Source organism: Ictidomys tridecemlineatus, chromosome 7, assembly GCF_052094955.1.
Source record: "Ictidomys tridecemlineatus isolate mIctTri1 chromosome 7, mIctTri1.hap1, whole genome shotgun sequence".
Lineage (NCBI taxonomy): Eukaryota > Metazoa > Chordata > Mammalia > Rodentia > Sciuridae > Ictidomys > Ictidomys tridecemlineatus.
Window position 1 is genome coordinate 188,526,031 of NC_135483.1, and position 25,463 is coordinate 188,551,493.

Genomic DNA, 25,463 nt, shown 5'->3' on the forward strand with positions numbered 1-25,463 from the left:
ATTTTATTTAGGAAAATCATAACACCTTTTGAAAAGCCACTGGAGCTGACTTCAGGAGCTTATGGGCCATTGGCTCTGTTTGAGGTGCCTGCTACTTTCCTGATTCCTTCAAACCACTCTTGGCTAAGACTTCTCTCATCACCTATAAATGGACAAAGTCATCCACTGAATGTCTTCCAAGCCAGAGGTTGTCCCCAACCCCAAGAAATTTCAAATAGATATCTTAAATTTAGAAACCATGAGAACACTGAGGTACTTAGTTTTAAGAAGCCACAGATCTAAAAACCTTAAATTTAGTGTAACAAACACCAAACTAACTTACACTAAATATGAAAATGTAATTACTAATTTTGGTCAGGAAGAAAAGAGTTTATAAAGCAACAACAGACTTAGAGTAGGATTCCCCAGAACTATGAACAGATTGCAAAACAGGACAATACAGGACAGTATTACTCAGCCCCTCAGACTCTGCTGTGATTTATGTACAAATAGATTCAGGTTTGGGATGATTTCATAAGCTATTTTTTTAAGAATTAAACTTTAATGAAGATATTTTTTTAAATGAAGATACCCTCTCCCTGTCTCAATTACACTTTCATTTTCATGGTTATGTGGAAAATGTGTTTTCTTTTTTAATTAGTTCTAATCAGGTATACATGACAATAGAAAGCTCTTTGATTCATTGTACACAAATGGAGCAGAATTTTTTCACTTCTCTGGATATGCATGAAGTCAAGTCATAACATTACTCTAATTATGCATGTACCTAGGGTAATGATGACCGTCTCATTCCACCATCTTTCTTACCCCTTTGCCACCTGCTCCCCCTCCCCTTTGCCTCATCCAAAGTTCCTCCACTTATCCCATAGCCCCTCCCCCCGAATGGACTAGCATCCACTTAACAGAGAAAACATTCAGCCCCTGATTTTTAGAGATTGGCTTATTTTGCTTAGCATGATAGTCTCCAACTCTATCCATTTACCTGCAAAAGCCATAATTTTATTCTCTTTTAATGCTGAGTAATATTCCATTGTGTATAGGTACCACAGTTTCTTTATCCATTCATCTATTGAAGGGTATATAGGTTGCTTCCACAGTTTAGCAATTGTGAATTGTGCTGCTATAAACATTGAAGTGGCTGCATTACTGTAGTGTGCTGTTTTTTAAGTCTTTAGGATATAAACTGAGAAGTAGAATAGCTGGGTCAACTGGTGGTTCCATTCCAAGTTTTCTAAGGAATCTTCATACTGCTTTCCAGATTGGTTGCAACAATTTTCAGTCCCACCAGCAATGTATGAGTGTGCCTTTTCCCACATCCTCACCAACACTTATTGTTGCTTGTATTCTTGATAACTGCCATTCTGACTGGAGTGAGATGAAATCTTAGAGTAGTTTTGATTTGCATTTCTCTAATTACTAGAGATATTGACATTTTGAAAGTGGGTTTTAAGAGGGAATTAAGTACTTTTTCCCTGACCATCTGGAGACTCCTATGTGGCTCTTTTGCTGAAGGGCTCCTTGTCCTGGCCCAGCACCTCTAGACTTGGTCTGTGTTTACTCCTGTAGGTGACAGTTACTCCTTAGCACTGTGCAATTCTGGTCTCTGGTTTATCCTCCCCACCCTACATATATGTGCCAAACCAGAAAGAGGAAGGACCTCAAAATTAAGAAAAATTGACTACAGGATACTTTTTGAGAGATTACGGTTAAGTTTTTTTTTAGGGGGGGAGGGGGCAAGATTTCTCTTGAATATAGAATTATGGACAAGTTTTGATTTTTGTGTCAGTTTTAAATATTAAAATTTCTTGAGGGGGAGCAAATAATCTAATATTATGCCTTTTACTTGTGTTTAGGATTTTCCCCTTTGGGGAAGAATAAGAAGAACCTTAAAGGCAGGATGAATCAGCTCAACCTCCCCAGTGTCATCTGACACTAGAAAGGAAAAAAGAATAAAGAAAGGAGGTCATAGTTTTAAGCCCAAATTTAAGTATACTGGGTTTGGTGAGGGAGTGGGAGGAGTTTTTTTGAATATAAGATAATACAATGGTAATCTTTAAATATAACTAGAAATTAGCTAGCATTTCTAATTATAGACCTACAACACAGACTCCCCAAATAGGAAGTTTAGAGAAGACCTCTTAGCCCTTCATTACACCATTTTTAGTGTCCCAAGTTCTGTGTGTTCTCCAAGTGGGGAAAAACCTTGTGATACTGGAGCTGTTCGGATGACAACTTTGACCAATGTGTGGCCCCTAACAGCTTTCACTCTGTATTTCTCTCTTTTACCTCTGATACCTGTTTAATTGCACATCGGAACCAGCAATTGCCTTTACTTTCCAGCTCACTTCAGAATTGACTTTGCAAAGGAGGTACTACTGTCAAATTACTTGCCCCTTAATCCTTTCTTGTTTTCCCCAGAGATTTTTAGCCAGCAACTAGTTTTCTGGACAAGCAACCATATGTACTAAAAGTTGAAGATTCCCAACCATTTGCCTAAAGAAAGATATACTGATGAGCGACAGTGAACTCTGCATTTCTTGGGCTATGAGAGCCTGCTGTGTGAGGTGTTTTACATCCTCTGTCTGCCGGTTCTGGTCTGCTCAGTATATAAAAAGCCTCCCATCTCATTTTCTGCTTTTCTCTTTTAACAGAAATGCTGGCATACAACTTACCTCCAGGAATAGCTCAGAGCTGATGCTCTCAATTTAGTCAGGAGAATTACATTATATTTCTCTCCTTTTTGAAAACACGCTTTCCCATCTCTATAATCATGACCCCATAAGAGCTGGATGAGTTCAATAAAAATGAAAAATATAGTTTCATGGAGCATATGGAAAGGAGTCTATTTCATATCAACAGTATGCATTTGCATTCTAAGCTGTAGGAATTATTATTGTTGATCCGGCAAAGAAAGGTTTTGTATGTCAAGCACAGCTACAGTGTATTAAAATGCATGCCTCTTTATTTCTTAGGTTGAGTTTTCAAGTTAAAACTATAACTCAAGCGTGGTGGAAAAATTTTACATTACATTTACATTGGAACATACCTACTGGTCAGGGTTATAAAATAAATTAAAAAGAATCTTAGAGCACTACTGAATAGCTTTTATTTGTCATACTATAAATCTATTTCTGAACCTTTTTCTCAGTTGCTTTTGAAAATGTAAACACTTTTTTCTCTTGGAAAAAAAATTTTCTCCCTGGGAGAATTGATCAGATGAGTTTACCCATTGAAATGAGCAAGTTCGAGGTAGAAGCATTAGCTTTCTATGTACTTTTGTTGACAAACCATACAAACTAATTTTGTATTTTCAAAAGGACACTTTTCCAAACTTATGTTTTATAAATTACAACACTTCTATCTCAAGCAAAGATGCATGTGCCATTTCCCTGTTTTATTCACAACATTCCCAAGAATTCTGGATACTTACAGAAGCACAGTTTTCAGACTTGTCTTCCACAAAACCAATCTGGCAGGGCGTCGTCTGATTCTGCAACCAGTAGTCTGTGGACTCGAGCAAGCTATTGCTGCGGAGGACCTGGGGGAACCCAGACAACTACTCAGTGCTTATTTGGCAAGGATTTCTACTTAAACAAGCAGCTCTCTTCCAAAAACCCCATGAAGGTGGGTTTTGTTTGTATGCTGTTTGTTTTTTACAGTATCTGGACATTAGGGAAAACAAAAAGAAAAGAAAACAACAACAACAACAAAAACACTGTGGGAAAATAGTACCACTAGAAAATGGAAAATATTGCCCTGGAAATTGGCATAAGAGGAATCCATTGATGCTGACACTAATTCCTCCTCTTATCAAATCCAACATCTGGAAACTTCACTGTAGGTGTGATCTTCCCATAATATGCAATAAGATGATTGTTTTGAGATATGACCAAGTTGGCAATGAGGGAAATATTTCCTTTACTGTTAGTGTTCTTTCACAATTCAAATACATTTTATATTTAAAAAATAGATTGTTTTCCCTTGTGGTGAAACATTGATTCTTTGGCTCTTCAACTCTGCTAACATACTTGTGAAATAGGGCACAGCTCTCTGGAGCACCTAGGACATTATGTTAAGCTAAACATCATTAGGAGCAACTCAATTGCTTTGAGATAACCATTTTTCATTTTGAAGTGGTATGGTAAACACAAAGTTGAATATATGAATTAACAAAATCAAAAATAACTTATAAATACCTTGTTTTACGACCTGGCTTTTAAAATAAGGAGGAAAAGGTGTATTTCAGAGCCAAAATATTTTTTTAGATGAAGTCACATAAATAAGCAAATGATTCGACTTCTAATGTGTTCTACCAGTTTCCAAATGTTGCATAAAGTGTCTCTCTGTCATCTTATCCAAGATTCCCAGTCTATCCTGGAGATTTCACGTTTATGAGGTTATGTGTCTAATGATATTTCACTAGTACCTTCCCTTAACAACATAATATCTGATCAGTTTGGTTAATGCTAATGCGATAGAATGACACTTCAAGTACATTTCCTTTTTACAACAAAGGATTCTATTCCTTTATTCTGCAAAGATACAAATATACCAGTTTTGGTCTTTGAATTGAGTTCACTTATTTCAGTAACATCTTGGTTTTGGGCCTGTGATATTACTTGTAAAGCTTTTCCTACTTGATGCTTATATATTTACTTATAGTTACTTCACAATGACAATTTTTCATCTCTCTTGAGGTACTTTGGGGACAAGGGGCAATCGAATGATGACTTTGTTATACTGTGGACTAGAGTTGGCAGTAGAGCTCCTTAGTCCTCTAGAGGTTTCACCTCAGAACACTAGGGCATTATTTACTATTTTAACTCTGCCTCCTGAGTCTTCAGTGGCATTTCTTGGTGGCTGTGTGACCGCTGGTGGTGGCAGGACAGAATGAATGTGGAGCAGAACCTTAATGCTGACTCAGCTGTCTTCCCTGCAGGAGGTCATGAAGGAGACTTACAGACATGTGACTGACTCTCTATCCTCACTCAAGGCTTTGTTTTCGAAAATAGATATTTTGCATAAAATATGTATGTTGCCCTGTATTTATTGCTTCTGAAATAAACAAAAAATATTTCTTCACTTTAATTTGTCATATAAAAAATATCAATGAGCATGATTCATGTAAACAAAAGCTTCATGAAGTCCCTCATCATTTTTTTAGAGGGTAAAATAATTTTGAGCTCAAAAGCTTGAGAACCATGGCCTTAGATTAACCCATGATATGCTATTGTGCTATATATAGAACCCTTGTGAGAACCTATAAAATCTTACAGGACACCCGTAAAATTGCTCCCTTTAAGTTTTTACAGATGACCTATAAGTAGGACAATGAGACTTAGTGGTTTACCTTCATTTAAACTGTGTAGCTTACTCCACCCGCACACTGACATTCATATTTATTTCCAGCATAGGATAGAGTTCAGGAGCGTGGGCATCAGGGATCCCACTGGGCTGAAATCCTGCCTTCGTCGTGAGAAGCAGGATGAGCTTGGGCAGCTGAGTTAAAATCTGAGCCTTAATTTCTACATCTGCAAATGGGGAACACAGTACCCACAAGGTTGGGCACATTGTGGGTATTCATTGAACTGCTACACATAAAATACTGAACCTTGCAGATGGCAGGTTATTCTCTGAGACAATGGTTTTTATTGCTACTATTTGAAAGAATGACAGATAATTAGATGCCTTCTGCCTGAAAAATTACTGGATTGAAATTATATCAGTTATATAAAGACAAATTTTCTTTAGCAAATACTCTAGTGTGTGGAGTAATTTCACTTATTCATTTTGTAGTATTAAGAGTTGCATCTACTCTTTTTGCAAGATTACAATGTGCTAGGAATTGCAAATTTTCTTTCATGTATTTGTTTACATTAATATTTAATTGTTAAACCATACCTTCTAACCAGAAGCACTTCTTTGTTTTGTATGTGTTTTGTACTGGGGATTGAACCCAGGGTTGCTCTACCACTGAACTAAATCCCCAACCTTTTTATTTATTGAGACAGGGTCTCTTTAAGTTGCTAAGGCTGGCCTCAAACTTGTGATTCTTATGCCTCAAGCTCCCAAATTGCTGGGATTACAGAGGTGTGCCACCGTGACCAGCTCAGAATCACTTCTTAGTCATTTCAAAGCTCACTCCTCAAAAATTAGTTCCTGGACCTGGTCTATATTCAGGGTTCATATTTATGGTTACAACAAAGTATGTCAACAGAAAAAGCAGCAGCTACAATAGCAAATGATTTATTCTTGTCCTAGGCAAACCTGAGGAGCTGGACAGAGTTCAATGTCAATTCACTTGGATCTTTCAGAAAAATGATGAGCTGGCTCACCATGTTTTTTTAATCAAACACAGAAAGGCAGATGGGCAGGTACCAAAAGTCACCAGCCTGCTACCTTCCACTTTGAGATTCCTGAAACTGAGGAAGGGGCTGTCTGGTAAGGAGTTTGGCTAAGAGGAGAGCAGGCTACCTACTGGGTTTCTCCTGCATTTCATTTCTGTAACACAGGGAAATCATTGCAGAAAGATTAATCTATGGAGTGTTTTACACTGAAAACATTTATTTTTTGAACTTATTTTTTTTTAAATTAACCAAATATACATAAATGCCTTGCTTTGTTCTATCCTTACAGTAAGGGAAAAGTGTTTTATATGCCTACTCACTCAATGGAAAACTTTAGAAAGACTTTTCTAGAAAGACTTTTCAATGGCATATTCCACATCCTGAAGATGCTGAATATTTTCCCTAAGATGTGTCTTTCCTTTAGAGGAAATAGAAATGGCAGAGGAAGAAATTGGAATTTAAAATGAAACTTGAATCTTCAATGCTTAGGAAGAAATACTAAGTGTTGATTCACTCTAGTTTGGATTTGGAATGTCCACCAAAGGCTCACGGGTTGAAGACTTGTCTACCATTGAACTATGTCCCCAGTGCAGCGGTGTCCAGAAGTGAGGCTTTGGGGAAGTGACTGGATCACAAAGGCTCTGTCCTCACCAGTGGATTAATCCAATGATGGGTCCATAAGTGAATTCATTATTGGGAGGTGATGGAAACTGCAGGCAGTGGGGTCTAATTGGAGGGAGTAGGTCACTGAGGGCCATTCAAGGGTGTATCTTGACCTGGGCCTCTTTCTCCTTCTCTCTGCTTTCCAGCCACCTTGAGGCGAGTAGCTTTGCTTTGCCAGGCGCTTCCTCCAGGTTGTCTGCATCCCCATAGGCCCAGAAACAACAGAGCCAGCAGACGATGGACTGAAACTGCTGAAACTGTGAACCAAAGTCAGCCTTTCCTTCCTCAAATGGTTTTCCTCAGGTTTTTTTGGTCACAAAATAAAAAAACTGACTTAATACTGTTTAAAAGCTTCATTATTCATTATAATTGAAGAGTTCATTTGATGACATCAATAATTAAAATACATTTACACAAGTTCCCTAATTTTTATGCTATTAATTATTTAATATTTATATTATTTAATTATTGATCTGCATTATTAATACTGCATTGAGAACTCTCTGAAGTTAGGCTCTAATGCTATCTGAATCAAACCTTGAGATTTATGGGGTCGACTCTATAAGCTAATTCGTACAGAGTGTGTAAGGTGTTAGTGTCTTCAATGCCTGGAATACAGGAGGGGCCCAAGAGACATTAACATCCCTTTGCCCAGGCTTGGAGAGCTCAGTAAGGGAGTGAGGGCTGAATGGGCACTGGAGGCAGGCTCTCAGACCTCAGAATTTCCACTTAAGTGGTGCTGTGTTGCATGGTGATGAAATTTCAGTTTCTCATCTTTACGTCCTACCAAATTCCTGTTTCTGCAGTCACCCATTTCTCCTCAGGGCCCTGTGATGGGTGGGCGGCAGGAGGTTTGAGGTCCAGCCATGACTCACTGTTAACTATCTCTGTGGCTAAGTTGGCCCCCAGCCTCTGTCCCTTGTAAAAAAAATTGGACCCAGCTATCTGATCTGAAGGCCACTTCTGCAGCAGGAATCCTGGAATGCTTTTCTTCCCCTTCTTTCATGCCTCCTGCTCTCCTTTCTCCTTATACATTATGAGCCAAATATGCAAGGAGAGTAAGAATTCAGGCCTCAGTAAACCACTTAACCTCTCATGTTAAGCAATTTTAACCTGTGAAATGCTTTTGGTCTAATGGTTTGGACAAATGATTAGAAGAAGAAGAATGCTTGAAGGAAAAATAGGTGCTTAAGAACTTAATGATTTTGAAGCTGAGTACAGCCTCCCTGCTGAGAGAGCCATTTCTGAGAGGAAATGGAGAAAAACTCACCAGGATCTCAACGGTTCATTTATTTGTCTGCTATTTTTAGTTCTGGGCTTACTTATTGCAGATGAAGAGCTAATAATGAACATGCTGTGTATTTGCAAGTTTGAAATAATAGTGGCATAATTTCTCTTAACATTTCACGAGTATCTTAAATAAAAAAGGTTCTTATATTGCATGATAGTTACTTTCCCTTGGATAGAAAGAAGCAAGATGAAGGAACTCAGTATGGATATGATACAGAGAAGCGGAGATAGATGCTTAGTGAACTGGACAGAACCCTGAACGTTGCTGATGATGTCTTAACCTTTTAAAGTAATTAGATTGGTAAAGTCATTTAGGGTTGGCTACAGCGATTTGGAAACAGAACTAAATTTCTGTCTAATAATGCCATTTACTGAGTGGACTTGGGCAAGTCACTTAACTTCTGTGGGACTTAGTTCTTGCATCTATTCCATAAGGACAATTAAAGCCACTTCAGAAGGTTGTTTCAAGGAAGAAATAAGATGCTTGCAAAGGGCTAATCTGTCAGAGCAGGCAATTGATACCTGATTGTGATCACTATCAGAAGGCAGTGATCTCTTCCATCTTTATGGTTTCTTGAACTTTCCACAATGTTTGACAATTTCTCTTCTTTTATTCATTATGTTTTATATACCCTTCTTACTTTGCTCTTTCTTCTCTACTCTCCTTCTGGGGTCAGCATTCAGTCAAACGTTCATGGAGCTCTTTTGACATTAGACACAAGGAATATTAAAATGAATAAAACTGGCCACTGCCTTTTTGGAAGTAAAAAAGAGAGGGAAAAGAAACACTCCTGGGATCACGAAAGGAAGCAGGTGTTTTGATCAATAGAAGTCTAAGTCAGATATCCCAATAGTGGAGTGGTCAGTCCTACCTGGAGGGAAAAAGCAGCAAAGGACTTTGAACTTGACCATGGTGTTAAAAGATGGATTGGAGTTGTCTGGAGTGACTGGGGAGGCTGGGGAGGACGCGTTCCTTCCTCTTTTTGACTAGCTTTTCCTCCTTCATAGTCCTAGATGTCAGCATTCCCTCTAGTCTGCCTTCAGTGTCTTGCTCTTTCCACTTCCCTCAGTCACTTTTCTTGGAAAATTCAGGGTCGCTTGGGGCATAAATTACGACCCAGAAGATGACTCAGCCATCTCTCTCTCTTGTGCTTTGACCTTTCTCAGAAGCGTGGCTTTTCGCATTGCTCACTCTGGGCGATTATACTTGGATCTCCTGCCGTCATCTTGGACTCCTTGTGTCTAAATAAAAACTTCCTTCTTCCCCAATTAAGATGCCCAGAAGAAACCTAATTTTCCTCTTTACTGTTGATGACGAAACAATGTTCACAGTTACCCTGATTGAAACGAATGTTCCAGCTAGAGCACCTTGTCTATGGCTAGTTTTGCAGTCTGCTTTCCAAAGTTGAATTTTTTTTTCTTTCATTCATGAAGCACTGGTGATATTTTTAAGTGCATACTTCATATGGCCTAGTCTCCGAGAAATACTTTGGTGAATAATGTACAACTGGTCCTCATATTTATGAAGCTTAAAATGTGGCAACCAAGCCAAAGGGTAAATAAAGGAGCATGGAAATTCACATTCATTTGTAAATTGTGGTAGGCATCAGGAGGAAATTCACGTGATGCTGCCAGAGATAATAAAAGAGATGGAGAAGGTTATGATCCCAATGTTTGTGTCCCTCCAAGATTTATATGCTAAAATCCAGTGTCCAAGGTGTTGGTATTAAGAGGTGATAGGCTGTGAGAGTTCCACCCCCCAAAATCAGATTAGCAACCTTACAAAAGACTCAAGAGACCCCTGGTGTCCTTCGACCACGTGAAGGACTGACGCCATCTGTGAGGAGCTGGCTGTCCCCAGACCCTGAGTCTGTTGGAGACTTGGTCTTGGATTTAGCCCCCAGGACTGTGAGAAATGAATCTCTGCTGTCTATAAATTACCAAATCTAGAGGATTGTTTCATTATTATTATTATTAATATTATTATTATTATTATTGTTATTGTTATTGTTATTAAAACCTTAATGGACTAAGGCAGGAGTGACATGTGGGCCGGGAAGTTAGGGAAGGCCAGGTCCCCAGGGAGGCCCTGACTATTCAAGCTGTAATTGTCTTTCTTGTCCCTCTACCTGCCTTACCGGTCACTTCTCCAATCCACAGAGCTCACTGAAACCAGAATAAAAAATCAGCAAGAAGATTTTGAAGGCATACCTGGCTTCAGATTCCATTTTTTCCCCATGAATTAACTTCAGGCTAAAGCAATTCACTTAACCTCTGAGACTCAGTTTTTCCATGTACAAAATGAGGCAGGGCTCTTGGATAGACCTTGGAAACAGTGACCGTACACAGTTTCTGATTGTTTTACATGTTCACAAAGAGTGTCTGCTATTATTATTATTAATATTGTTACTGTGGTTATAAGTTCTTTTCTAAGACCTTAACATTAAGGGATTAATAAACCCATTAAGAATCAGCGAGGACCTTCTAGTCCTAGAAAACAAGAAAGAAGTACAATATTGTTGCTGTGAAACCACAATTTTATGGACTTCATGCCAGACTGTGGCCTAACATTCAAGATAGATCTTAGTTCAGGTCCCACCTGCTAATCACATAATGAATATTTATTAATGTCCAGGGTTTAAGTTATATTGTACTTTGCTCCCTTAAGTTTTTCCCAAGCATTCTGTTCAATCTTCGGCAAACATACTCTCTCTGCAATAATCTAACAGTGTACCAAAGAGATCAACCACACAGATTTTATGTCACATATCGTTTTTCTTCACATCATTCCAGCTAGCCCCTAAGATTTCCAACAAAGTTCTTTCCCAAACATTAAAACCTAACTAAAACTGAGCCCAGTTCCAGTATCAAAGATTTTTCTGCTGCTGTGAAATCTTTGTAATAGAATTTTTTTTCTACTTTATCTCACTCAATTCAGATTTTGTGCATTTCCTACCATATTGCTGCTCCTGACCCACTGTTTTTTTGTTTGCCACAAACATCTCTTTAATTTGATGTCATATAGATTTGTATGTTTTTCCAATGATCATGTTTCTAAAAGAACATTTGAGTTTTTTAATCGCATAATTTATTCAACATGAAGAAAATTTGATAGTTAAATCTATGCCCACAAGGATGTTTCACTGCAAGAATTTTCTAAAAAAGTAACAAAGGATTTTATTGTGGAGGAAGATTCCCATTTTCTAGTCTTATGCCATCAAAACATCTCATTTTCTGATTAGCATCACATAACACAGCGAAGCAGCCTCAATACTTTCAAGAGAAGGGCATTTTGCACACGACGGGAACGTATGCATTGGGGCTAATGATGGCATGCCGCTTAAAATCAACTATGTGTCATCAGAACAAGCAGTTCCCTCTTTTCCACAAGCAGAGACGTGTTCTCTCCTCTCCCTTCCTCAAACAGGTGGATTTCAAGAAGCTAAGGTAAGTGGATATTTTTGAGACACGAATGCTCTCAGCAGCCGGTTGAACAGACCCTGGGGGCGGCCATTCCAGAGTAAGCCCCCCAGCCATCTGTTTGCTCAAGGGGTTCAAACAGATATTATTTTAAATATGCAACCTGATGTTGAAATGACGTGGAGCCACCATTGAGAGGAATCAATGTCATTTAAATGACTGTGACAACAAAAGGCAAGAGGAACTACAAGACAAAAGGAGGCAGAGAAGCCCAGTAAGAAATCTGTGACTTCACTCAGAGAAGGATCTTGAGGTCTCCACTGCTGTCCTGGACTTTTTCTAGGAAACTCAATAAAATTTTTATTATAAAAATTATAAAGTGAAGGGCTCAATTGGATTTGAATAGTGAGTGGGAAAGCGGGCAGGAGGAGATGAGCCTGAGGGCAGGGGCTCAGAACCGTCACATGTGTGGTTGGCCACACAACCTTCCTTCAGCTAACACTTTCTTCATAGAGTGCCTCATTCCCGGAAAATGCGCCCATTGTTTGTGTGTGCCAAATGCTATGAATTTTGAAAGTACACATAGTTGTGTACACACCAGCCCAATCATCATCCCCCCCACCAATTCCTCTCCCCCAATCCCTCCTGTTCCTCAAATGTCAAAATGTCACATGTGTCCCAAGTCCCAGCCCCTAAGGGCTTGCTCTAACTTTTATCCTTCAAGTTTTGTCCTTTCCAGAATGTCATAGGTGTGGACTAAGCTTTTTGTGACTTAGAATCATGCATTCCTTAGTTTTTCATCATCGCTGGGACCCAAATAACTGACCAGAACAACTTAGAGTTGGAAATGTTCTTTGGAGCTCACACTGTCAGAGGTTTAGTTCATCATGGGCCAGTTCCACAGCTCTGGGCTTGACCATGAGGCCCAGCATCAAGCCAAGGGCACAGTGGAGGAAAGCTACTCAGCTCATGACAGCCAAGAAGCAGAAAGTGAGCCACAGATCAAGGTTCCAGGGACAAAATATAACCTCAAAGTCATGCCCAGTGACCTACTCCCTCCAGCCACGTGTGTGTGTGTGTGTGTGTGTGTGTGTGTGTACCCGTCTATATCTACCATTCATTTAGTCCATTCAGTTTAGTATGAACTGATAAATATATGGCTCTCATAATCTAATCAGTTTTCTCCTGTGTTATCACAAGAACTTTTGGGGGACATCTCATATCCCAACCATAACAAATGGTTTTAAATTAACCTATGCTATTGTGTATATGAGTAATTTGTTTTCTTATAACCAAGTGATATTCTATCATATGGATGTATACAGAGTAAAAAACAATTACTAGTTGAGGGACTTTTAGGTTATTTCTAGTTTGGAGCCAATATTTTTAAAAAGTTACTATAAATATTTGTCTGTGGGTTTTGCCTGAATTTAAGTTTTATTTATTTATTTATTTTTGCTTGGATAAATACCCAGGAATGGTATTACTAAGTCATTTGGTAATTTTATAAGAAATTAGTAAACATCTTCTAAAGTGATTTTACCAATTTCCATTTCCACCAGCAAGGTATGAAACTCCAAGTGGCTTCATATCCTTGTCAGTGTTTGGTTTTAATTTTATTTTAGTCCTTCTAACAGGTACATGGTGGTATTTCATCATGATTTATTTTCCTTTTAACTTTAACATATCTCATTCCTTTTACAGATACTGACTTGGTTCCATATTGGTCCAAACTATATTCAAAAGCCTCACTTTATGTTTAATGTTAATTTTGAATGCCAGGATAAGAGAAGGAGTTTGCCATCCACACCAAGGTTTGGTCCACTCTTTCATTTATTCAACAACTGCTTCTTGAGTGTCTGCTGATTTTACCAGGCACTCTTTATGTAACTGTGGAATCAGTAAACAGAACAAGAATAACCACAAAATGGAGAGAGCCTAGTTTTTATTCTCTTGGGTCAGGACAGAAACAAAAAAAATCAAGTGCATAATTGATAAACATATAAGTCAAATAATGAAGGCTACCAGGAAGACATATGAAAGCAGATAAAGCGATAAAGAAAGAAAGGATGTTATCTTGAAAAACATGTCTTGGCAGGCCTTTCTTAGGATAGAACTGAGCAGAAATCTGAAGGAAGTAAGATTCCACTCACACCTCATCTGGGGAAAGAGCAGGGACCCGTCCTGAGCAGAAACACAGGTTCAAAGCACTAGTGTGCCCTGTGTTCAAGTACAGCAGTGAGCAGTGATGGCTGGTGCAGAGTAAATGTTGGGAAATGAAGTTTCCCAGTAGTGGGAAAAGAATCTTTCATCTTTCAATAAAAAGTAACCCATTGCTGAGCCAGGCCATCTATTTTATTAATACCTGGAAACACTCTAAGAGTCTTCAAAATTCTTCTATTATAATTTTGGAAAGTTTAGTTATTGGTTTGATTCATATTTAATTGCAGTAAGTTTTTATGATAACTTAGAATTCTAGTATACACAGGCAGTCACACATATCTGTTATTCTGTTTGGGCGGGTATGAAGCATTCTTAAATCATACAATGAACTCTACTAAAATTTGGAAATTGTGTAATTGATTATTAGAAAAGTACTAGAAAGAAATGAAGTTTTTAAGCATTTAGAATAGGGCAATCCTTCATTATCAAGGAGGAAGACAAGTCTAAAAAGCACCATGTCAAAGGTATGCCTTGTTTGGGAAGGTTGTGCAGGAAATGATTAGCAGCAGGCTTGGAATTCATCCTCTCTCTAGTGTAGAAGGTGATGAGAAGGCAGACCTTCACATAACGTCATGGTTAGCAGACCCTAGACTGGCCTCCAGGTGAATTAATTGTACTCTTCTAGCAGGAGAGTCTTTATCTATGGAATGCTTTTAGCAATATGTACCTAGTCTAAGTAAGTTTGCTCCTTGCAAATAAATATGGAATGTGTTGACTTATGGAGCATTCATCTCCTACAAACGCCACCTAAGGATATACCTACCTGAGTATAACAGGGAGATGTGTCATGACAAAAGAGACTCTCTTCTTTGAAATTAATGATCCCATGCAAGTAATTTAGAAACTCTGTATGCTAAACCATCTAAAGGTCATCTTTATGTCACAAGAAATGAACTGTGCAGCTCCAGTAGAGTCTCTAGTGTCTTTCTGGTTTTCTTGTGCCACTCAGTTCCCTGTCCCCTGGAAGCTACACTGTATCTCAACGTAGTCACAAGAATCACATAAAAGCCCAGAAAAGCCTTCAGAGTTTGGAAAGTGGTTGAGTCTGGCAATATATATCAGGCCACACTGTCTACTTCTGCCACAGCCCCCAGATGTCAAAGCTGAAGAACGCTTTGAAAATTGATCACAAATTTTCCCACATGAACATGATAACCAAGTTTGGGTATAGAGTATGAAATGCAAGAGTTATGAAACCAGATATACTCAGGAAATGCAAATGTAGTACATTTTATGAATAGTCAGCAATGTTTTAAACAGAATCAACTTATATTTCTAAATACAGGAAAGTTGAATAATTGCTATTTAATTGCTCTTTAAAACAGGTACGATGGTCTAATATTTATAAGGCCGGCGAAAGGAAAGTGGTTTTAATGTTAAGAAAAACAAAATACTAGAAAAATATACATAGAGAAAAATATATGATGTGCTTCAAAGTTCATTGATTTTGGATTGTTTGGGTATGTAAAGCATAAGTAGTTCAGAATTTGCCACTGGACAAATGGACAGTAGATTTTATGATCATGTGTCACTTGAGTTGTAATGCATGTCTTTGACCTTTGGCAATTAAAAGTGGTAGTTCTCTTTTATCACAGTCTTCTTGGGAAGAAGCTATTGGAAACAACTCCATTTTAAGATGAATGCAGACAGACACATATTTAAAATATATACCTCCCCCCCACACACACACACACACTTGCTTCTTAGATGCTTCCCATCAGGGAGGATGAGCCCTGACAGGGATCTTTGAGGGTGAGTTGCCTTCACAAAAGGCAGAAGTGAGCCTGGCAAATGCAGGTACACAAACGAGCAGGTTCACTCTGCTGGAGGATATTATGATGAGTGGAGGGACAGCCTACTCCAGGTAACTAAACTGGGAAGATTTCTTAGACATAGTCCTGAAAGGAAAGAGAAGAGGGCCCAAGGCTAGCAATAGGGGGGCAGAGTGGCTAATCTTTCTGCAAATATCCAAAGACAGAAAGGAGAACTGTGAATGCCAGATTAGATATTTTAAAAGTTTAAGGCCCCTTCCCTATACACACACACACACACACACACACACACACACACACACATATGATTATTTCTAAAAAGATTTAGGGTAATTACAATAATTTTGGGGAGGAGGGAAAGATCATTTACCTGGTTCCCATAGTACAGTATCACCCTCAAATCCACAGAATATTCTAAGTTATTATGGGTTTTCAAAGTCCTATTTTTTAGTTAAGAAAGAAAGAAAGTGAGAAAGGAAGGAGGGAAAGAAGGAAAGAAGGAAGAGAGGAGGGGAGGGAGGTAAAAAAAGAATCGCAAGCTCCTTCTAAGAGTTGTCTCTCATAGCAGGAAGGATGGTTCAGGAATGAGCTGCAGAGAACAGGCAGACACTTGGAATCTTCAACACTGTCTAGGTAGGTTGCAAAGAGAGGTGGGCAGAGTCCACAGACTCTAGATGTCTCTGTCCCCAGCAGAGGACATGAGTCCTTCCAGCAGCCTTCATCATTTGCATTTGTCCTCAGCCTGACCCTGAAGCCTCCTAGATGTGGAAGTGGCTCAGGGCACACAGACGTTTCCTAAGACGGTCAGTGAAACTGCCCCCAGAGGGAATTTTGTGGTTAGCTCTTTTGGGGCAACTGGGCTGAATCTAGACTCTTGGTCTCCTACTCCTCGTGTCTCCCAGTCCCCCTTCCCAGTGGTGTGAACAGTGCCATTGCTCACGGATACCCTGGCCTGAACAGGCACCATTCATTCTTCTGCACAACCCTCGAGGCTGGAGTCCTGCTAAACTTGACCCAAACAAAATTGTCTGGCTTCTTTTTTTCCCTCCCATTGTGTCTATGCACATTCTACTTCTCCTCACCCCAGTCCCCCAAACCCACCAAGCGTGACCCCCCTGGGCCCCAATTCCTAAGAAATTACCTCCAGAACTACCAGATTAGCTCTCTTTAAATATCACTTTTGTAAAACAAACACCTATTTCTTTTAAAAAAGTTCTGTTTCTTCAATTTTGCTGCAGAATGGTGATAAAACAGGACATTTAGTTATTTGACAAAATTTTGATGGGCCCATGGGTGGTATCGGAACCTGGGCCTGAAGATCATGGACTGTATGCGTGATCAGAACCGATGGGAGTGTTTATACCCAGGGGAAGCACCAATGTCTCCTTCTGTAGAATACAACTCAACCATGCTAAATTTGTTTCTTTTTTTCTTCCTTAAGGAAACAGCTTCTACAAATGCAGAATTTTCTAACTATTTTTCATCATGTGACTATCCAGCTATCACACACAGTAAAAGCACTTCTTAGCTTTTTGGAAGTGTTGACACCTTTGTACCTGAACAATTCTGACTATTAGGAATGTTTTAGAAAGATGACTTGGATTCTGAAAAATCCACACAATGTGTATGATGGAACCCATTAATTGAATTTCTTTTGTTAGTTACATGTCATTAAAAAGATATGAGCTTGGATTAAATTTTACAGAGTAATTAAATACTGAGGAACATCTAGTCTATCATTCTCCTGATATATCTGAAACAAATTTAAGTCAGTTTAAAGGGGTCAGTCATGGCAAAGAAATGCTCTTGTAACTTCAAAGAGCTGATCAGATGTCATATTAAGATCAAATTCTGCCTCTGGGAAGCTGAAGTGTTTTCAGCCTGTTGCCCTTGATAAATCCGAATTTATGGTGGATTTAATTAACATGACATTAAAAAAAAAAAAGAAGCCTAGTTGGGGGTGTTGATTTTGCTCCAACAATCCTTTCCTTACATCAATCCTATTTATAGACTTGGTTCCACTACATTCCAAATAGCAAATCTTTAGTCTGTGAGGTAAAGCATGGATTGAAAATGTCCAGCTATTGTGGAAGAGAACACTTTCAAAGCAGAGGAAATTCTAACTGATATTCCACACATGGCACGCCACGTTTTCCTCAGTTCTTAAGTTGTACGTTAATAAGTTTGGCCTGTGTATAAATATCATTTATTTGGAATTAGCTAATATTTATTGAGAATCAGCCATATGCCAAGAGCTTACACAAATCTTTTTGTTTGTAAACATCATACCAACCCTAAAGAATTAGAGTTTACATCCCTGCCTAAAACCACACGGTAAGTAGGATCTACTTCAGATTTAGATTCCAAGTTCACCCCTTTTTTGTGGGGGGGGGGAGTTCAGGGATTAAACTCCGGGGCACTCTATGGAGTGCCCCCAGCCTATTTTGTATTTTATTTAGAGACAAGGTCTCACTGAGTTGCTTAGCACCTAGCTGTTGCTGAGTCTGGCTTTGAACTCTCATCCTCATGCCTGAGCCTCCCAAGCTGCTGGGATTACAGGCTTGTGCCACCTCGTCCACCACCACCCCCTTCTTAATTTCTTTTTTAACACAATGTCACACTGCCTCCTTAGAGACAGCAGATTTTGATTTATTATAAAGAGACTATAAGGATCTTTCACTTAGTGTTTAACAAATTTAAAAAAAATAATAGCATATACTATTTTACCACATTTAGTGAAAATCCATTTGAATCCGTTTACCAATGGTGGTTCTGATTATTTCATATGAAAAAGCAGGGCACCAGGTGGAGTCTATAAGGGATAAAATTCAAAGACTACCCAGGGAGAGTGCTAGTTCCCTCTCCCCACTAGTATCTCTTCTCCATTTTTCTCCAATATTTTTTTTCACTTTAAATGCATTATTTCTGATAATCATATTGCACACATTAAAACTCACTCTGTATCTCCATGCTCATTAAATTAGAGTTGACATAGAGATTATCTCACATTCCAACTTGGATGGATTGAAAGTGTCTGCTTAGAGCTCCCAAATGAGCAGACTTCTGAGGTCATGCCAGGTTCAATTGACTGAATTAGCAAAGTCAGGTTCTAGGAGGGCCAACAATTGTATTATTAGTGACCAGGTTTTATTGGTCACCACTAGTTCAGGCTATGCAATCCCTAGAAACGCAGTATGAATGTATCTGGCGACTTTCCCAGCTTTTAAAAGAAGGTGAGAAAGAAGAGCAGGGATAATTCTGAAACCAGAGCCAGGATGACCATATAACTTATCTTGCATACCAGAGCCTGTCGGAGAGCAAAGGGTCATCTATTAGTGAAATGCCAGGAAAATATATGTAAACCCTCACTGTGGTTAGTGGAGTTTTCATAGCTGTGAGCAAAATAAGCAACAAGAACAATGTAGAGGAGTTATTTTGGCTCACAGTTCATAAGTTCTGTCCATGGTGGACTAAATCTGTTATTCTGGGCCAGAGGTGTGGCAGAACATCATGGTGGAAGGGCGTGGTAGAGGAAAGCTGTTTAGCTCAGGGCTGCAGGGCGGCAGAGAGAGGAGAGGGAAGGGGCATCAGGGAAGATGAACCCTTAGGGAAAGTCCTCAGTAACCTACCTCCTCCAGCAGGGCCCTACCTAGTCAGTCCATTCTACTAGGATAGACTGTGACCTTACGGCTCTCACAATTCAATCATTTCATCTCTGAACCTTCCCATGTTAGCAAATGAGCTTTTGGAGAACACCTCATCTACAAACTATAACAGGCAGTCTCCCAATTTCAAAAAAAAGTATCAAGTAGTTCATTTTTCAAATAAGTCCAACAAATTCTTTGTCCTGACACTATGGCTTTTTCATAGTTGGGCCTCCCATCGACCACATTCCCTCCTCTGCAAAGAGGAACCTAAGTAATTGTGCTTGGGTAGGACTCTCAGAACCTTAGAGGTTCATTATGAAACACTGAAAAGAAATTGATTTGCAGCTTTGCAAAGGCCGATAATCCAACTAAGGCATTACCCTCTGGACCCTTGATTTAGTTCCTCTTCCAGTTAATTTAGCAATATATTAGTTCTGATGAGAAGGCTTGATTAGGAAGGAGATGAAGCTATCATTTTAGATGAGTTTGGAAATTACCAGTAAATTTCAATTTTTCACATTATTCCAAGTGAAGGGTGACTGACTGTTAAGAGTAGTGATTCCGCTGTGTGGCCTGCTGCTTCTGAGATTTAACTGTCCTTCTTTCAGCTTCTTTTGTACAGAACATGCATTACAGGTGCATTTCTGTGTATATAGATCTTCACTTCCTTAGTCAGTGCTATTATTTTGTTAATCTGTGATTAACAAGATTAAAAATATGGACAAAGGGCTATTGAAACTAATTTGCTGTAATATGTAGTAATAAAATAACTAATGAAGAAATGGAATCATTCGATATTCAGTGTCTTGCTACCAAAGGACTATGTTCTGGTTACCAAGAAGGACAAATCATTGGGAAGTTACTGTTTTGAAGGAGAGGTAAACAATTACAGCCCTCATGACATGTGACCCATGGTGAAATAGTACTAAATAGTCTTTTAAATGAAATTATTATGTCAGCTTCAGAGATCATTTGAAATAAAAGGAAGGTATTATGAATATTTTAAAAATTATCAGTACATAAAGGTGTAAAGATCTTCATGGCATTAATTTGTAGCAGTCCTTCACAAATTTGGTTGGATGTTCTGTTTACCCATTCAAATCCTGGCCATCCTTCAGAGCCTAAATTATAACCCACTTTCCTGCCGCTGTCTAAGGTCTCTCTTGGCTCTTAGCTTTCAATGATTATTAATTCATACTATTTTGAGATATTACTGTAGAGTTATGTTACATAATTATTAAGCTTATGAATTACAGTTTCACTTTTCACCAAGGAGGCCAGTATTAGCTACCAAACTAGATTGTGAATTGGTCAGGTTTGGGAGCAATTTATGATCTCTCCTCATATCTTCCTTCAAGGTCTAACAGGGTTTTGAATTTATGTAGGTTGAACTTTATGAAGTTGCCTAAATTGGATAATTTTTGATCTACAAAGAAAGCAATTTCTTATGGAGTAATAGTTGTTCCAGAAATAAATGTGAATGAGTGGGGTTATATTTAAAATTATAAATTCTAATTTGAAAAATAGATTGACTGTATGTGTGCACATAGAAATAGACATATGCTTATCTAATATACACATGTACATAGTATAAAGTATGTATTTACAGAATGTGTGTGTATATATGTAAATATGAAGTAATTTAAAACTGATGATTGAGTTTTGGTTTTCATTGAGGAGATAAGGCATTCAGCTACAAAAACTCTGTTCAGGGGCTTCTAGACATAATTTTATTTTCTTTTAAAAGAAACAGATATAACTACTATTATTCCGGGAAAATAACTGTAATGGAGATAACATTATAAATCACTTGCTTTGTCATTATGGTGATACATATATCAATTTTTTTATGTGGGATTGCACACTTGTTGATAAAATTATTCTGTAGAATTATATTAGTATGAAGTAATCTTTCTTTCGAGTGTTTATAATAAGCTTACACTGTTCTAAACATGTCACATCTATTAACTCAATGAATTCTCTCCTCCATCCTGCAAAGTATGTGATATAATTATCTTCATTTTTAAGATGAGAAAACTAAGGCAAGAAGAGGGAAAGCCATTTGCTGAATCTCAGACAACAGGTAATGATTTAGCATGTTGTCAAATGCAGAGGTCTGGCTTCAATCATTTATAATACCATACAGAATCAGTAAGCTATATTGACCTTAAAAATTAGAATGAATTAAAAATCCTTTATTTTCCAAGATGCACAGCATCTGGTGAATACTTGATAATTTGAAGTTACAGAATTGAGAAAATATACCTAAGGCTTGGAAAACTGCAGTTTTAGGTCTCTTATAAGAAACTCAAAATCATTTTGAAATAGAGTGCATCAGTTTCCAGTATTAAAAACTGGAATTGATAGCACTGACTCTTGTATAGGTAATTTGTAAGAGAAGAAAGAATAATAGATCATATATAACACAGATGATTAAGAGCTCTTAATTAGACAGGCTTATTTATTTATTTATTTTGTTTGGTACAAATGAAGGCATATGTTATGGTTTGGATCTTAAATGGGCCACAAAGGCCATGTGTTGGAGTCTTGGTCACAAGTCTGTGGTGCTAATGGGAGGTGGTGGAACTCTCTGATAGTGGGGCCTCGTGGAAGGAACTTATGTCATTGCGGATGAGCTCTGGAAGGGGCCACTGGGACTCCAGCCCTACCTCTATTTCCCTGTTTCTCTCTTTGTCTCTCTCTGCTTCCTGGTTACCCTGAGGTGAGAAGCCTCCTCCACCATGACTCCTGCATATTGGTGTATCTCATCAGATGCACAAAAGCAACAGAGCCAAGTGACCATGATGGAAACCTCTGAAACTGTGAGCCAAAATAAGTCTTTCCTTCTTTTAAGTTATTTATCTTAAGTATTTGTTACAGCTATGGAAAGCTGACTAATACAGTCTGCAAATAGTTTTTTAATGCTACTTTTCTACTGTGATCATATGTTTCCTAGTGCAGATACTTATTAATTTCTTAATACTTTAAAAACAAGGAAGTTATACAAAGTCATACAAGCAGAGATGAATAAGGTTTCTTAACTGGGTACAATAATCAACAAATTGATACATACATAATATGTGTGATAGATGTACATACATATGCATGTATATAATGCATATTACATCCATAAATGTAATATGCACATATATAATATATAATAATTTAGCAACAGAATTTGTCTTTATTTACATCAACAAGATTTTTCAATGAAAATATCTTTCCAATAAATGAAGTAATCTAGTGTGATTTCATTTAAGTCTGAATGAGAGGAAGCATTCTCTCCTGGGAATCAGCATCAAATAGTAACAGAAACACTAGGTGGGCAATCAGGATCTTGAGTTTTTTGGATTGTTTCTGAATCTTAGTGAACTGGCTGGAAAAGTAAGGTACTTGAAATAGATGATGTTTGTCATTCAAGTGACAAATTTCTATAAGTATCTTTTAAATTTTATTTAGTTATTATGTTTTCCTTAGTGCATTGTGGTTATACCTAACATTGGTGTTCACTTTGACATAATCATACAAGCATGAAAGATCATTTGCTGGATTGTTTGATATCTCTGAAGTTTGTATTCCAGGCCATGCAATTCTGCTTATTTATTTATTTTGTAGTTGTAGATGGACAGCATGCCTTTACTTTATTTATTTTTGTATGCGGTGCTAAGGATGGAACCCAGTGACTCACCCATGTGAGGCAAGTGCTCTGACACTGAGCCCCAGCCCTAGCCTGCAATTCTGCTTCTTTGGTAAGATAAGTTAAGCATACCCTGCTTTTAAAGAAAACATCAAAAAGAAAAACAGCTATGACATTTTCGTAAATACAAACGTGTGAGTTCAATACAATAAATTAAGTCATTCAAACCTATGAAGATTCCTCCTGCCCCAAGGAGACCCAAGAAGCTGTTATCCATGCATAAATTGGGAAGAGGTACCTTGGGAAGAGGTGGGACGAAGGGGTATGGCAATGCAGGTTTATAATTTTCAAGTTATCCTTTTGTGAATTGATTGTCTTGATCAATTCCATGAATTACATTTTTTTAAGTGTCATCAGGTTGGGAAAACAAACCATGGGTCGTTTGCTTTGGTTGCTTAGACTTTAGTAAAAGTACTTGAAGGGTCAAGCCCCAATGGCATTCAGGTTCAGCTCCTGAGAAGGAAGTGGAGTTGGGCCAGGTTACCTTCTTACAGGCGGTGATGGAGCCACCCAGGCTGCTTCCCAGGCTGCCGCCGCCGATGCCCTGCTGCGCCTCCGACACTTCATACATCAGGGTTGACTCGGAGCTGCTGTTTGTGTCCCAAACACAAAAGAGAACACATTCCAGTGAGTCATCTGTTTAGAAATGCAGAATGAATGAGGCATGATACGATTTATCAAAAATCATCTTTTCTGATTGCATTCAGTACTGCCCGTCCTGCTGCTGAAACTGACATTTCTTTGTTGGACACATTACTGGGGTAGGCTGGCGCGAATACAAAACTGCAGCCCAAGGCCTTCCACAGTGCTTACACGGACACAATCGCATCTGTCCAACTTGCAGCAGTGTTAGCAGCTTTTCTTAAGCATGCAATTTTAAAACTCAAATAAAGTCTTTTCATGTGTCATTTCAATTTAGCTCTTCTAGTACCAACACCTCAAAAAAAAAAAAAAACACTCATTTAAAAAAAAAATAAGGGTAAGATGTAATTTTCAATGGGTTGCTGAATGGTACCATGAAAGGAGTGTGGACTACAGCAAACCCAGCCCATCCCTTGACCATCTCTGTGGCTGGAGACTGTCCCTTGAGACTCATACTCCTTTCCCTGCCACAGTCAACTTTTAGTGGGTTTGACTATGCATGGTACTGCACAAAAATATCAGAATAAAATTTATTTCTACATCTTCAAGATGTGTAAAAGATTAAAATTAATAACAAATCTGTTTTTCATAACATGCCAGGAAATTGAAAATTAAGCCTCATTTTAATACAAAAAGCTCTCTGAGTCATTTAAGCCTTCTAATTATTTTCTTCTTTTGAAAATATCACAATTTGGAATTTAAAATGTACTGATATCTCAATACATATTGTTGACCACATAGAACATGTAGAATTCATTAAAATACATTTTTGCAATATAATTGAATAGTTCTATAGGTAATTTTCAACCCAAGATGTAGACTTTTTTTCCTCTTGAAATGGATCAGTTAAATAAATAGTATATTTCAACTAACATCTCACTCTCATGTTTCCAGCTCTGAATGAGTCAGTTTTTATCACACTGTGCAACGGGGTAGTCTGTTGAAATTTCTGTTATTAAGTAGTATGAATGACACTTTTAAAATGACTGCTGATGGTGCCGTGGTGGAACAAATCATAGAGTCAGGCAAAAATGCATAGAAGAAATGAGGAAAAATGTATTTTGTTTAGAATTTTCATGTATTATTTTTGAGAAATTATCACCCTGTGGACTGGAATATATCTAAAGTAGATGAACAGATCACACCCACATCATCCTTGCTCAGGTGGGTGAAAAGGAAAAGAAGAAGGAGAGGAAGAGGGAGAGAAAGCATGAGAGGGAAGAAGGAGATAATGATGGAGAGGAGGGATGGAGGAAGAAGAAGGGAAAGGAGGAAGGGAAAGAGAGAGGATTTTGGATTCTTTTTCTGGCTCTTGATCTCTAGCTGCTATGTACCTGGCCTTTTGAGGCTCAGTCTCTTCATTATAAATGATACATGTAAACTGAAATCTGGATTTGTTTCTTAAATCTGTAGGTCACTTGCAAAATGTACTGAAGCACTGAGTTTTCAGTCCCTGTAATTTCAGCATTCCCACATGTGGGATCCATGACCTTTCCAGCACCCATTTAAGTGTGACTACACCTCAAACACAACTGCAGACGTCCTACCAAGCAGACATCAATATGAGGTTTCAAATTACTAACATGTGGAGGATACGACTGCAGACTAGACTAATTTGGCGCATGGTAACTAGGCTTTGGAGTCAAGGAAATAATTTATGTTCCTTCTAGGAGTCAGTCAAGCCCCATGGGCAGGAACTCAGGCAGGTAGCTCTGGTCTTGTTACTATTGTCTTCCCAGACACATCTGGTAAGCTAGTGGGT

At 38.3% G+C, this 25,463-nt stretch overlaps 1 protein-coding gene across 13 annotated transcripts in view; it reads right to left on the reverse strand.

Annotated features, from left to right (window-relative positions):
- Window positions 1–25,463, reverse strand: part of Sphkap (SPHK1 interactor, AKAP domain containing) — a 152,803-nt gene that overhangs the window by 94,419 nt on the left and 32,921 nt on the right. For 7 of the 13 annotated variants that reach the window (XM_021727118.3, XM_021727114.3, XM_040267966.2 and 4 more), the window contains 2 exons: window positions 23,544–23,649; window positions 3,431–3,538 (listed from right to left, as the gene is read on the reverse strand). In XM_021727118.3, coding sequence (XP_021582793.2) covers window positions 3,431–3,538; window positions 23,544–23,649 — 214 coding nt within the window. The remainder of the gene's footprint in view (window positions 1–3,430; window positions 3,539–23,543; window positions 23,650–25,463) is intronic. The other 6 variants (XM_021727119.3, XM_021727115.3, XM_078018142.1 and 3 more) reach the window with 2 other exon arrangements.